At 42.3% G+C, this 14,423-nt stretch overlaps 1 protein-coding gene across 1 annotated transcript in view; it reads right to left on the bottom strand.

Annotated features, from left to right (window-relative positions):
• The window catches only part of LOC149167487 (Haloacid dehalogenase-like hydrolase (HAD) superfamily protein), a 413,892-nt gene extending 400,950 nt beyond the window's left edge, over nucleotides 1–12,942 (bottom strand). The window contains exon 1 of the mRNA XM_089430500.1: nucleotides 12,850–12,942. Within this exon, the coding sequence (XP_089286626.1) occupies nucleotides 12,850–12,942 (93 nt within the window). The remainder of the gene's footprint in view (nucleotides 1–12,849) is intronic.
• Between the last annotated feature and the right edge of the window lie 1,481 nt (nucleotides 12,943–14,423).

Here is a 14,423-nt window from a genome sequence, read left to right as displayed (position 1 = left end):
GAAGGTGAAATCAGGTCAACTGTTACCTCGACCTGTTGATTTGGGTCGGGTATAGACTCATAGGATTCACTTTCAGAGAGAGTGGTTTTGACCGACGGTTGATTTTGGTCAGTCAATTCATCAACTAGTGAAGGATTTAGGGAGAGTTTCCTGTAACCAGATGGAAGTCGCTGCGGTGAAGCAGGACGGTTATCCAACACTTTTTTGGCTTCATCCAGATAGGGACAAAGGTGAATGGGGTGATTCCCTTCACATAACCTACAGGGAAACTTAACTTTACCCTTCTTTCCATGAACTTTACTACCACTAGTTGATGGTGTGTCACCAACATGATCTCCAAAAGTTGATGACACAGGATGATGTGAACAAGAAGACCATTCTTCTAAGATCTAAGGAATATCAGGACAATTTCGAAGAAGATGGTCTCCTGCACAAAGTTTGCATGGATATCGAACTTTGTGAGGCTTGATGAACAGTTTCTCATCTGATGTTGCATTCAAAGTAATGGTTGTTTGGTTGCCCCTCTGTTGAATTTGCTTCTTCTTCTTCTTCTTCTTCTTAGCCACCTGGTTACTAGTATCAACACTTTCACCAGGCGAAGAGGAAGAAGGGGAGGAAGAAACAACCGAGGAAGAAGGCAAAGGGTCAACTTTAGGATCAACTGGAGGTTGATTTTTTCCAGTTGGAGGCGTACTTGATTGTGGAGAAATCACGACATTTTGAACCAAGTAGGTTGAAAACAACCATACTGGCAAGCCAATGGTAAATCTCAGAAGGGACAATGTAGCCATATATGGAGCACCAATATTTCCGAAAGGAGGAAAAGGACTAGGATTCCCATCAAAAGGAATTCCTTGATTGGTGGACTCCAGATTTGTCGCCATATGTTCCAACCTGAGATCAACTAAGGAGTGAGCATGGAGGATGTTATCCACAGTCAATTAATTTTATTTTAATCAAATTAACATAACAAAACAAAAGAGGGATAATCTAGGCAAAAAAGTTTACCAAGCAACTGTGAACTGCAGAATACCTCTTGGCGAACTAAGAAGTACGGGCAGGAAATCTCCCTGAATGTTGTGTTCGGTGTATCACAATATACAAGGCAATTGACTCGGTTACCTAAGGATGGATAACAACCTAGAGTTGTCCTCCCATATATACCCGAAGGTACGTGGAGGCCCAGTCCGTATAAGCGTTGTCTAATGCAAAACTGCACAGTGAGAGCATTCCCATATACTTTACGTACTGTAACACCACCTTATATACCCGAAGGTACGTGGACAAGCTACGATATACTCACGTACGTGGAATGAGGTATCACACTCGGGATGTATTGCAGACAAGTTAGCGACAACTGCTTTGTTTTACGACGCCAGAACACGTCTCTAGCCTAGAACCACTAAATGTTTGTGTTAATGACAATGCTCCATTAGGTAAATTGATGTTTATTTTAAGTTGATCTTTCTTATGAATTTGCCTTTCAAGTTCACCACGTGATGTATTCTGAAATTCCTAGGAATTCAACTATCATGATAAGCATTCTTTCCATTCAATTTAACGATGAAAATCCTAGCTACTTAGGGATAGAGCAATCAGATTTCTTTTGATCAAAGATAAAAGAGCACAATCTAAATGAAAATTCCCTACATTATTCCTTATCAACACACACAAAATTTTTCAATGCAACATGCATGTATTTCTTTTCAGTTTCTCTTAATGTGAATGAACAAAAGGAAAACTAATGCGCAATTGATCAATAAACTGTTTTCATAAAAATGACGATTTTGCGACAATTTCTTTTCAAGGAAAGGAAGACTTTACAACACTTTTGTTTTCAAAGAAATGAGGAATTACGACACTTTCAACGAAAATACTAATCATTTGCACACATCAATCAATCGATCTTTCATGAATGAAGATTTGACGACAATTCAATTTTCGAAGGAAAAGACGATTTTACGACACTTTCTTTCGCTAAAGATCAATCGATCAAAAACTAACTTTCGACTATAGATTGAAAATGACAAAGTAAATACATAAGAAACATTTATCAATCCTAGTCTAAGTAGGGCCAGGTAAGGAGATGAAACACTATTTTCAGAGACAAGACATCATTGACATTCAACAAATCTTTCAAACAGGAGAAAATTGGCTCAAAAACTTCAGCTCCTAGATGGGAAACTAACCCTCAAGGGATCAACACAGGCAGCAGTGAGAGACAGTGCGCTAAAGCGCACTAGATCTATGCGGGAAGTGCATTGCAGCACACTGTGTCCTTCATTGGGCTGTGCTAGTGACAATAAGCAATTTTGAAGACAATTTGGCACAATTTTGGCTCAATTTTCAATGAAAGAAGACTGAAATTCAATCAATGACCACAAGTACAATATGTAGAAATGTCTTAAGAGGCTGATAAGCTACTAATATGGATGATCACTCCCCAGTGGAGTCACCAATTTGTTTTGGGAAGTTTTAGTGTCTACGGATAAACGCTTAAACCCCTAGACTAGTAGCTAAGTCTAGAACAACAATGCAAAGCATTCTCTACTTTTCCTATGACCAATAGATTAAATAAGAGGCAAAGAAGCCTACCTGTAGCTTTCGCTTGCTCCTTATCTCCCTTGACCAACTTTGTCACTCCTCTCCATACTTAATCCGCTTGAAGAGTACCTGCACACAGACAGAAGACAACAACCAATCAAAGCATATGATAATGATCTATTGATTAAACATAGCATGGAATCAAGTACATGATACACATATGAAAGCATAAATGAATAACACAAGCATATGGAAAAAGATTTGAACACTTTATTAGTAAAAGGAAGAGTTACAACCCATTGCTTGATTCAACATCACTCCTCCAGTTCAATCCCATCCTCTCCTCATAACAAGCAAGACATTTTGACATCATTACAATACTTGAAATCAACTCAAGTCTCATACTAACAGCATCTCCCTATAATTCAATAATTTCCAGCCCCTGATCACTTGAATGAGTGGTCTTTTTATAGGTGAATGAAGGAAGTTATGCCATAAATGGTGATAATGAATGCCCTCCCAAACTTAGAATTTAGTTCCATGGAGGAAGGGATAAAGGGATTGATGTTCCTTAACTCCCTTCCTCATCCAAATACGAGCTCAAAGGAGTAGATAGCAATGAAAAACTTCTAGAGGAATCCAACGGATAAGGAATCTTTCAAACCCTCATGGAAATTCACTCAAATTTGCCCAGCGCAGGCCAAAGAGGGCTCAAGTGTGCTGCATAGCACCCTATCAGTGTATGGTATGCATTGCAGCGCACCCTAATGAAGGCCTGCCTGCGCTGATCTTCTTAGAGGCAGTTTTTGGATGATTTTGGTCATGGAACTTCTTGGGAAGCTAGGAATTCTAATGGTTGACTTGTTTAGGGCATGTAACAACTGAATTAGGGGTTGATGAGCCCTAATAGTACTAATCTCTAAGTTGGGGTTGATGTGCCCAAAGGGATCTGTAACAATCAGTCATCCCCCCTTAGGAAGCAATGGTCTCCATTGCATTGAGTGCCTCCATGAGATGGGGAAACTTCTGCTAAACTTGGTCCCTGGTGAGCCACTTTCCTTAGTGCAGGAATTGGCCAACTTTGACAACCCCATACAGTTGGATCTTCTACTGGCGAGTGTTCTAGATCTATGTGTCCATGATCTGATTAGTTGTGGCATGTTTGATGCAGTCTGGGTTTAACTCCGTTGGGGTGATTTGTTTTGCAATGTCTGATGTGTCCAGTGATGGTGGAAAGTATGGTCGAAGGTGTTCCACATTGAACATTGGATGCAGACCAAGGAATGGTGGAATACTGAGCTCAAAAGCATTGTACCCTACATCATTTGTGATGGTTGAAGACCCATATTGGAGTGGGAAAAGCTTGCGGTGGGGCCTAGCGAGGCGCTCCTTCTGCAAATGTAACCAAAATTTTTCACCCACTTGGAACTTGTGTGGCACCCGATGTTGATCATGACACTACTTGTACTTAGCATTAGCTCTATCCAATATGTCATGGACCTATTGGAATATGTGTTGAATGCACTTAATGAAGTTGTTAGCCCTGTCATCCTCAGACTGGACATGGGCCAAATCTGCCTGAGTAGCTGCAAACGGTATGGCCACATCAATGGGACATAGTGGCTGGAATCCCAGCCCCACCTGAAAGGAGTTGTGCTAGTTGAATTAGGGAGAGCTTTGTTGTAGCTATTATGGACATAGGGGAGGATATCATCCCATGTGCATGGATGTTTTGAGTTGTACATACACAACATGTGTACGATCATCATGTTGATGACCTCTGTTTGGCCATCAGTTTGGGGGTGGAAAGTCGTGGACTTAGTGAGCTTAGTATCCAACATCGACCATAGACTTGACCAAAATTTACTTAGGAACATGTTGTCGCGATATGAGTTAATGGACTATATGATCCCAAAGTGTACCCACACTTGTTCAAATAAGAGCTTAGTAGTGGATTCTGTTGTGGTACTCTTCTTGTAGGCCACGAGAATGGCCATCTTAGAGAATTTGTCGATGACCATGAAAACACATACATTTCCATGCTTATTAGAAGTAAGGCCCGACATGGATTCCCAAGGTCGACTAGGAGTAGGCAGAGGAGTGTATAGGCATTACTTCTTAATGGTTGGTTTGGCAATCACACAGGCAATACAAGATCTGATGTACTGCCAAACATCTTGTCGACGGTTTGACCAATAAGAATACTTTTGCAACACTGCCATTGTTTTCTCTACCACAAAATGTCCAGCGACCCGAATGTAGTGGGCCTCCCAAATCACCTTGGCACACTCGCTTGAAGGAACACAAAGGTGTCTTGGTGGCATAACCCTGCATCCTGGAAGTGAAATTTTTTAACTTGCTTGCCTTCCAGGAGCATCTGGTATGTGTTGTCAAATTATGGATCGCTCTTGTAAGGATGCGGCCACCCCACAGTCTTGCGCCTGCAAGAGTCGAGCACAGTGGTCAACCCCATGACCGACGGTCGATTGAGGCAGTCTGCAACATTGTTGGTGCTGCCCTTCTTGTAGTTAATGTTCAAAATGAACTGTTGCAAGAATGTGGACCATTTCTGATGGTGATCGTTCTGCAACTTCACTTGTGTCTGTATGAACCACAGGGGTTGGTGGTATGTTTGGATGACGGTTTCCTTTCCCAAAAAGTAATGCTTCCATTGTCGGTAGACCTACATAATGGAATACATCTATTTTTCATAGGTGGGATTCTTTTAGATAGTGTCCGAAAGTGTCTCACTGTGATATGCCATGGGATGCCCCTGCTAAGTAAGAACTGCACCAATAGCATAGTGGGAGGCATCTATCTTGATCTCAAATGGTTGCTGCAGGTTTGGTAATATGAGCACTAGTGTAGAGTAGGGGCGATTCTTACACTCAACAAATTCCTTCTATTTAAATTCAAACCAAAAGTACTTTGCTTTCGCTCCTCCCTCGTTGACTTGACTAAAAGGCTAAGTGATATGAAAAAACCCCAACATGAACCTGCAGTAGACATTGGCGAGACTCAGAAAGTTGAGGAGATTTGTTAGAATAGTTGGGGTTGGACAATCCAAAATGACTTGTATCTTGGCTGGGTCTGCATGCACACCTTGCTCATCAATGATGTACCCAAGATATTGAACTTGGGTCATACAAAATTTGCATTTCTCCATATTGGCACACAACTTGTGTTGTCGTAGGGTTTGGAGGACCTGTCGAATATGGTGGAGGTGCTCTTCCCAACTCTGGCTGAAGTTCAGAATGTCATCCAAATACACCACTGTAGATGAGTTAGTGAAGGGTCGCAAGATGTAGTCCAACAACCTCATGAAGGTTTCAGGGTCATTCGTCAACCCGAAAGGCATGGCCAACCATTTGAAAAGGCCTTCCTTGGATTTGAAGGTAGTCTTCCACACATCAAAGGGTTTGATCGGTACCTGGTGATAACCAAACTTCAAGTCAGTATTACTGAAATATTTGGTCCCCTTGAGCTAGTCCAAAAGGTCATCAATCCATGGAATTGGATACCAATTCCGGATAATGATCTTGTTCAGCACCCGATAGTCAATAAAGAGTCTCTAGGTCTTGTCCTTCTTCTATACCAACACGATTGAGCTCCCATAGGGCGATGAACTTGGCCGGATGTTCCCTTTCTACAACAGCTCTTGAATCAGCCTCTTGATTTCATTATTCTCCAGAACATAGCATCAATAGATCGGTCCCTCAAGTAGCGACGTGTCTGGAGTTAGATTGATGGAGTGCTTGACCTAAAAGTGTAGACGTACCCTTGTGGGTGAGGTGAAGATGTCCCTGTACTCCTCCAAAACCTTTTCCATTTGTTATTGTCATGTGGAGGAGCCCTGTCTGCAGTTCGTGGCCACAATCTTATTCTAGCCCTAAGGGCGAAGCATAAGGAAAACACATTTCTTGGTCTAGGAAATGATCTTACTGCATTGTTTCGCAGTGATCAAAGAAATAGCGGTAGGTGGTGCTACCTACAGTAGCCTGTACAACTTATTGCCCAAAGTAATAAGAATAGTGTGAGGCCTAGACTCATACATTGCATGTTGCTTCCACAAGTATGGTTGGCCTAATAATACATCACAAACTTCAAGAGGAGCAACATCACATAGTACCTCAACTGTGAAGGGCTTGATGCGATAGGGAAGGTGACATTGTTGGCTGACACAGAGATCTCCCCCTTGGTGAAGCCACCTGATGGGGTACGATGTTGGGTGTGGTGTGGTCAGTAGGCCCAACCGCTTCATGACCTCTACTGAAATGAGGTTATTTTAGCTCTTGTTGTTGACAATGAACTATGGTGGTGAACTCTTCACCCACATCTGCGAGTGGAAGAGTCCATCCCTCTCCTCTATATCTTCAGGCTCATCTTTCTAGAGCTTTTTGGTGGCAACGGTGGCACTAGGCTCTGCATCAATAATATGCTTCCCTTTCTCATTCCCCTTGTCGATTTTGACTTAGAGTCGGAACATGCATCTAATTCAAAAGCCTTCAGCTCGACCACCAGTGACTGCTTGGCTCGACACTCACTTGTGTTGTGAATGGGGCTCTTATGGAACGCACATCATTTCCCTCTATCCTTTTTTGTCTTCGTGGTGTTGTTCTTTTCTTGCAGCTTCTGTGGGTTTTCCTAGGTCACCTCATCTTGGCTTTGTCCTTTGTTCTGCGGATTGGGGGCACCTTTCCCTTGCTTCGGATTCACAGATCCAAAGTATCGCTTCTTCTGTTTAAATTTATGCTTGATCTTGACAACGTATCAATAGGAGGTGCCAAGCGAGGATATATACAGGGACTCCATCTCATCCTGGATGTACTTGTGTAGGCAGCTACAATACTTGAGTACCAAATGTCCCCCAGAATCCTTAATACATTGCTTCATGCAAAGGGTATGGAAAAAATTTGTGAACTCTGGCATATCTTGGTCGCTTCCTTGTCGTAGCTTGGTCCACTTTATGTGTTTATATTCATAGCTCTCGATAGGGTCATATTGTTCCTTGATGGCATATCAGAAATAATTCCAAGCGGGTGTTGCTGAAAATAATGAGGATTCCCTCGCATCCTTTTGTTCACGGTATATTTCCCACTAGTACTTGACATGTGGGGCAAATTTGAGGAGTGAAAAAGTAATCTTTTTCCTATTGGAAAAGTCATGAACAGAAAAATATCCTTCCAATGGACTTAACCATCTATCTATGACATCTGCATCTATCTGATCTTCAAATATGAGAATGTCCAAGTTAACTTGTACCTTAAAAGGAGTGGCACCTCTAGAGTGGTTGCTGGATGAAGATGGGTCGCGTGTGGGTAAGCCGTCGAAGGATCTGGGCCAAGTTATATTCGATCATTATGTTCCTTTGTCGTTGGAGGGCTTCCTCGAGCAATATTTTGAAAGGATCTCCAACCCCTTCATCTTTCTTTTCTTCCGCTAGGGGAGGCTATCAGGGTTTGCGAGGCTAGTCTTGCAAAGGTTCAACCAGTTCAAGCCCTAAGTCCTTATACCCTGAACTTTTTGGGGACATGCATAGAAAAATAGAGAAAGAGCAGACTAGTCTGATACCAGTGATCTGGACTTATGCAGGAACACAAAAAATTATAGATATACACATAAACACATAGATGCAACATAAATAAAACTTCATTTCATTAATATCAAAGAACTAAAATATGCTTACATACATAAATGGAAATAAATTAGCTCAGATTATGGTAGCTTATCTTTGAGAAGAGATGTGGCAGCTACATGCCTCTAAAATTTGTTACAATGAGGCTCAAAGGCCTATTTATTATCGAGAAATAGTGGAAAACACTAAACATCCAAAAACCTAACCCTAGGAGATGAAGTGCCAAAACTGTGCACTCCGTTTAGGTAAATTGGTACATCAACTTCCCGGGGTCGTAACATTGGAACACGATCTCTATTTGGCTATCATAATACCTTGTTTATAAAATCTCAAAGAGGAATCTAAAAACAAACCGACATTTTGGTTTGGGCTTTTCTCGTCTCTCCGTTTTCCCTAAAAACATCTTTTAGTCCCTCAAAATGGCTCCAGAACTTTAGGACTCGAAAAACTGCCAAAAATAGTAATTTGTGCTACAATTAAGGAAACTGAAAAGAAGCAACAGTGTGGGTCCAAGTGGAATAGGTGGGTGGCCACCAATATCCACCTCGATCAGTCATCCCGCCTTAGGAAGCAATGGTCCTGATTGCGTTGAGTGGCTCCATGAGATGGGGAAACTTCTGTTTAACTTGGTCCCTGGTGAGCCACTTGCCTCGATGCAAGAGTTGGGCATCTTTGGAAATGAGATACAGTTGGATCTTCTACTCATGAGTGTTCTTGATCTGCATGTCCATGATCCGATTAGTTGTGGCATGTTCCATGCTGTACGGGTTTAACACTGTTGGTGTGAGTTGTTCTGCAATGTGTGATGTGTCTAGTAATGGTGGAAAGTATGGTCGAAGGTGATCCACATTGAACACTGGGTGCAGGACAAGGAATGGTGGAAATATCAACTCAAAATCATTGTCCCCTATAGCCTTAGTGATGGTGTAAGGCCCATATTAGAGTGGGTGAAGTTTGCAGTGGGGCTTAGTGAGATTCTCCTTCTGCAAATGTAACCAAAATTTGTCGCACACATGGAACTTTTGTGGCACTTGATGCTAACCATGACGCTGCTTATACTTAGCGATGGCTCTTTCCAATATGCCATGGACCTATTGGCAGTGTGCTAAATGCACTCAATGAAGTTGTTAACCCTGTCAGCTTCGGATTGGACATGAGCCGAGTCTACTTGAGTAGCTGCCAATGGTATGGCCACATCAATGGGACATAGTGGCTGGAATCCCAACCCCACCTGAAAGGGGTTTTGGCTAGTTGAGCTATGGAGAGCTATGTTGTAGTTGTGTTGGACACATGGGAGGCTATCATCCCATGTGCATGGATGCTTCAAGTTGTACATACATAGAATGTGTACGATCATCCTATTGATGACCTCCGTTTGGCCATCATTTTTGGGGTAGAAAGTCATGGACTTAGTGAACTTGGTATCGAGCATTGACCAGAGACTTGACCAAAACGTACTTTGGAACTTGTTGTCTTGATCTAAGATAATGGACTGTGGGATCCCAAAGTGTTCCCACACTCGTTTAAATAAGACCTTAGCAGTGGCTTCTGCTGTGATACTCTTCTTGCAGTCTGCCAAGAATGGAAATCTTAGTTAATCTGTTGACGACCACAGAAACAAAGTCGTTTCCATGCTTAGTAGAAGGAAGGCTTGACATGTAATCCATGGAGATGGATTGCCAAGGTTGACTAGGAGTATATAGAGGAGCATATAGGCATTGCTTCTTGATGGTTGGTTTGGCAATGGCACATGTAACAGAGGATATGGTGTACTTCCCAATATCTTATCGAAGGTTTGACCAATAAAAATACTTTTTCAGCACTGCCACTGTTTTCTCTACCCCGAAATGTCCAGCGACCCAAGTGTAGTGCACCTCCCATATCATCTTGGCATGCTCTCTTGAAGGAACACATACATGTCCTAGGTGGAATAACAGTGGATCTTGGGGGTGAAAATTTGGAACTTGCTTGCCTTCCAGGAGCATTTGGTATGTGTTGTCAAATTCTGGATCGCTCACAAGAGTCGAGCACAGTGGTCAACACCATCATTGACATTGGGCTGAGGCATTCCGCAACATTGTTGGTGCTTCCCTTTTTGTACTTAATGTTCAAATGGAACTGTTGCAGGTATGTGGACCATTTCTAATCGCGATCGTTCTGCAACTTCCCCTATGTGTGAATGAACTACAGGGGTCGGTGGTTTGTGTGGATGGCCATTTTCTTTCCCAAAATGTAGTGCTTCCATTGTCGGCAGTCCTACACAATGGAATAAATCTATTTGTCACATGTGGGATACTTTCATACTGTGTCTGAAAGTGTCTCTCTATGATATGTCATGAGATGCCCCTGTTGAGTAAGAATTGTACAAATAACATAGTAGGAGGCATCTGTCTCATTCTCAAATGGTTGTTGTAGGTCTAGTAATGTGAGCACTAGTGCAGAGAAGAGGCAATGCTTCAATGCGAAAAATGCCTTCTATTGGGATTCAAACCAAAATAACTTTGCTTTCACTCCTCCCTTGGTGACTTGAATCAAAGGCCAAGTGATATGAGATAACCCCAACACAAACCTGCGGTAGAAATTGGCAAGACCTAGAAAGTTGCGGAGCTCTGTTAGAGTGGTTGGGGCTAGCCAAATTCGAATGACTTGTATCTTGGATGGGTCCACATGCACAGCCCGCTCATCAATGATGTATCCCAGATAATTAACTTGGGTCATACCAAAGGTGCATGTCTCCATATTAGCACACAACTTGTGTTGCCGCAGGGTTTGGAGGACTTCTCGAATATGGTGGAGGTGCTTTTCCCAACTCTGGCTAAAGATTAGAATGTCATCCAGATACACCACCATGAATGAGTTAGTGAAGGGTTGCAAGATGTATTCCATCAGCCTCATGAAGGTTGTGGGGGAATTCATCAACCCGAAAGGCATGACTAGCCATTTGAAAAGGCCCTCCTTGGATTTGAAGGCAGTATTCCACACATCGGAGGGTTCGATTGGTACCTCGTGATAATCGAGCTTCAAGTCAATCTTGCTGAAATATTTGCCCCCCTTGAGATGGTCCAAAAGGTAATCAATACATGGGATTGGATACCTATTCCAAACAGTGATCTTGTTCAACGCTTGATAGTCAATACAGAGTCTCCACGTCTCGTCCTTCTTCTGTACCAACACGATCAAGCTCCCACAAGGTAATGAAATTCACATAATGTGCCCTTTCTGTAGCAACTCCTAAAAATGCCTCCTGATTTCATCGTTCTCCAGAACAGAGCGTCAATAGATCGGTCCATTGGGTAGTGGTACCCTTGTGGGTGAGGTGAAGATGTCCCTATACTCCCCCACAACCTTGTCCATCTATTTCTGTCGTGCGGAGGAGCCCTATCTGGAGGTCGTGGTGACAATCTTCTTCTTGCCATGAGGGAGAATCATAAGGAAAACAAATTTCCCGGTCTAGGAAATGATCTTACTGCATTGCTTCGTAGTGATCAAAGAAATGGTGGTATGAGGTGCTATCTTCGATATCCTCTACAAATTATTGCCCAAAGTAATAATAATAGTGTGAGGGCTTGATGTTGTAGGTGAGGCGATGATGCAGAGATCTCGCCCTTGGTGAAGACACCCGATGGTGTATGGCTGTGGGTGTGGTGTAGTCTGTAGGCCCAAACGCTTCAAGAACTCTACTGAAATGAGGTTCTTTTGGCTCTCGTAGTAAAATATGAACTATAGAAGAGAAACCTTCACCCATATCTGTGAGTGGAAGAGTCACTCCCACTCGTCAGGATCTTTGGGCTCATCCTTCTGTATATTAATGGTGGCAACAGTGGCACTAGGCTTTGCATTAATAATTTGCTTCACTTTTTCATTCCCTTTTCAGTTTCTGAATCAGAGTCAGAACATGCATCTGATTCAAAAGCCTTCAGCTCGACCACCAATGAATTTTTGGCTCGACACTCACTTGTGTTGTGAGTTGGTCCCTTATAGAAATCACACTATTTCCCTGTGTCCTTTGTATTAATGGTGTTTTTCTTTACTTGCGACTTCTATGATTTGTCTTAGGTTTCCCCGCCTTGGCTTTGTCCTTTATTCTAAAGTTTGGGTGCACCTTTCCCTTGCTTCAGATTCACAGATCCAAACTATCGCTTCATTTGTTTAAATTTCTACTCGATCTTAATAATGTATCAATAGGCGGCGCCAAGCGAGGAGATGTCTAGGAGCTCCAACTCATCTTGTATGTACTTGTGTAGGTAGTCGTGGTACTTGAGTGTCGAATTCCACTTAGAATCCTTGATACCAAGCTTCGTGCAAAGGGTATGGAAAACATTTGTGAACTCCGACACATCTTGGTCCCTTCCCTGCCACCACATGGTCCACTTTATGTATTTATCTTCATAGCTCCCGAAAGGGTAATATTATTCCTTGATGACATCTCAGAAATAATTCCCAGTGGGTGCAGCAAAAAACAATGTGGATTCCCTCTTCTCCTTTTGTTCACAATAGTTTTCCCACTAGTCCTTAACATGTGGGGCGACTTTAAGGAGTCCAAAAGTAATCTTTTCCTGATTAGAAAAGTCTTGAGCTGAAAAACGTCCTTCAAACATATTTAACCATCTATCTATGGTGTATTCATCTATTTGACTTTAAAATGTGGGAATGCCAAAGCTAACTTTTACCTTAAAAGGAGTAGCACCTCCAAAGTGGATGCTGGATGAATATGTGTTGCCTGTGGGTAATCGCCAAAGGATCTTGGCCAAGTTATCCGTCATCGCGTTCCTTTGTCGCTGGAGGGATTCCTCAAGTAAAATTCTGAAAGGATATCATGCCCCCTCGTCTTTCTTTTCTTCCGCCATGGGAGGTCGTCGAGGTTTTCAAGGCTAGGCTTGCAAAGGTTCAACCAATTCGAGCCCTAACTCCTTATACCCTGACCTCGTTGGGGACATGCAAAGAAAAATAGAGATAGAACAGACAACTATGATAACACTGATATGAACTTATGCAAGAACACAACAAAATATAGATATACACATAAACACAGATGTAGTAGAAATAAAATTTCATTTCATTAATATCAAAGAAAAGTATGCTTACATATAGAAATGGAAATAAACTAGCTCGAACGATGGCAACCTATCTCTAAGAAGAGATGTGGTGGCTACAAGACTCTAAATTGTGTTACAATCAAGCTTAAAAGCTTATTTATTATTGAGAAATAATGGAAGACCCTAAACATCCAAAAACCTAACCCTAGGAGATGAAGCAACAAAATTGTGGGCCCCGTTTAGGTAAATTGGTACATCAACTTCCTGGGTCGTAACTTTGGCATATGATATTCATTTGGCTATCATAATACCTCATTTTGATGATATCAAAGAGGAGGCCGAAGAAAAACTAATATGTTGGATTAGTACTTTTTTGGTCTCTCCATTTTCCCTAAAAACTTCTTTTAGTCCCTCGAAACGACTCCGGATGTTTAGGACCCGAAAAATTGCCAAAATAGTAAATTGTGCTACAATCAAGGAAATTGAAAAGAAACAATAGTGGGGATCCAAGTGGAATAGGCCGGTGGCCACCAATATCCACCTGGATTAGTCCGCCCCCCTTAGGAAGCAATGGTCCCCATTGCATTGAGCGCCTCCATGAGATGGGGAAATTTCTGCTGAACTTGGTCCCTAGTGAGCCACTTGCCTTGGTGCAAGAATTGGGAAACTTTGACAACCCGATACAATTGGATACTTTGTTGGCAAGTGTTCTTAATTTGTGTGTCCATGATCCGATCAGTTGTGGCCTATTCCATGCAGTTTGGATTTAAGTCTGTTGGTGTGAGTTTTCCTGCAATGTTTGATGCGTTCAATATTGGTGGAAAGTATGGTCAAAGGCGGTCCACTTTGAACACTGGGTGCAGGTCAAGGAATGGTGGAATCTTGAGCTAGAAAGCATTGTCTCCTACAACCTTAGTGATGGTGTAAGGCCCATATCAGAGTGGACGAAGCTTGTGGTGGGGCCCAACGAGACACTCCTTCTGCAAATGTAACCAAACTTTGTCGCCCACTTGGAACTTGTGTGCCACCTGATGCTGATCATGACATTGCTTGTACTTAGAATTGGCTCTATCTAATATGTCATGGACCTACTGGTGGATGTCTTGAATGCACTCAAAGAAGTTGTTAGCCCTGTCCTCTTCAGACTAGGCATGAGACGATTATGCCTGAGTTAGTTGCAAATGGTATGGCCACATCAATGGGACATA

The sequence above is a fragment of the Pinus tabuliformis genome, chromosome 5_1 (genome assembly GCF_031772625.1).
Source record: "Pinus tabuliformis cultivar Carrire ecotype Pingquan chromosome 5_1, CPIR1, whole genome shotgun sequence".
Lineage (NCBI taxonomy): Eukaryota > Viridiplantae > Streptophyta > Pinopsida > Pinales > Pinaceae > Pinus > Pinus tabuliformis.
Note: the sequence above shows the minus strand (reverse complement) of the source record. Positions and strands in the feature narration are given on the sequence as shown.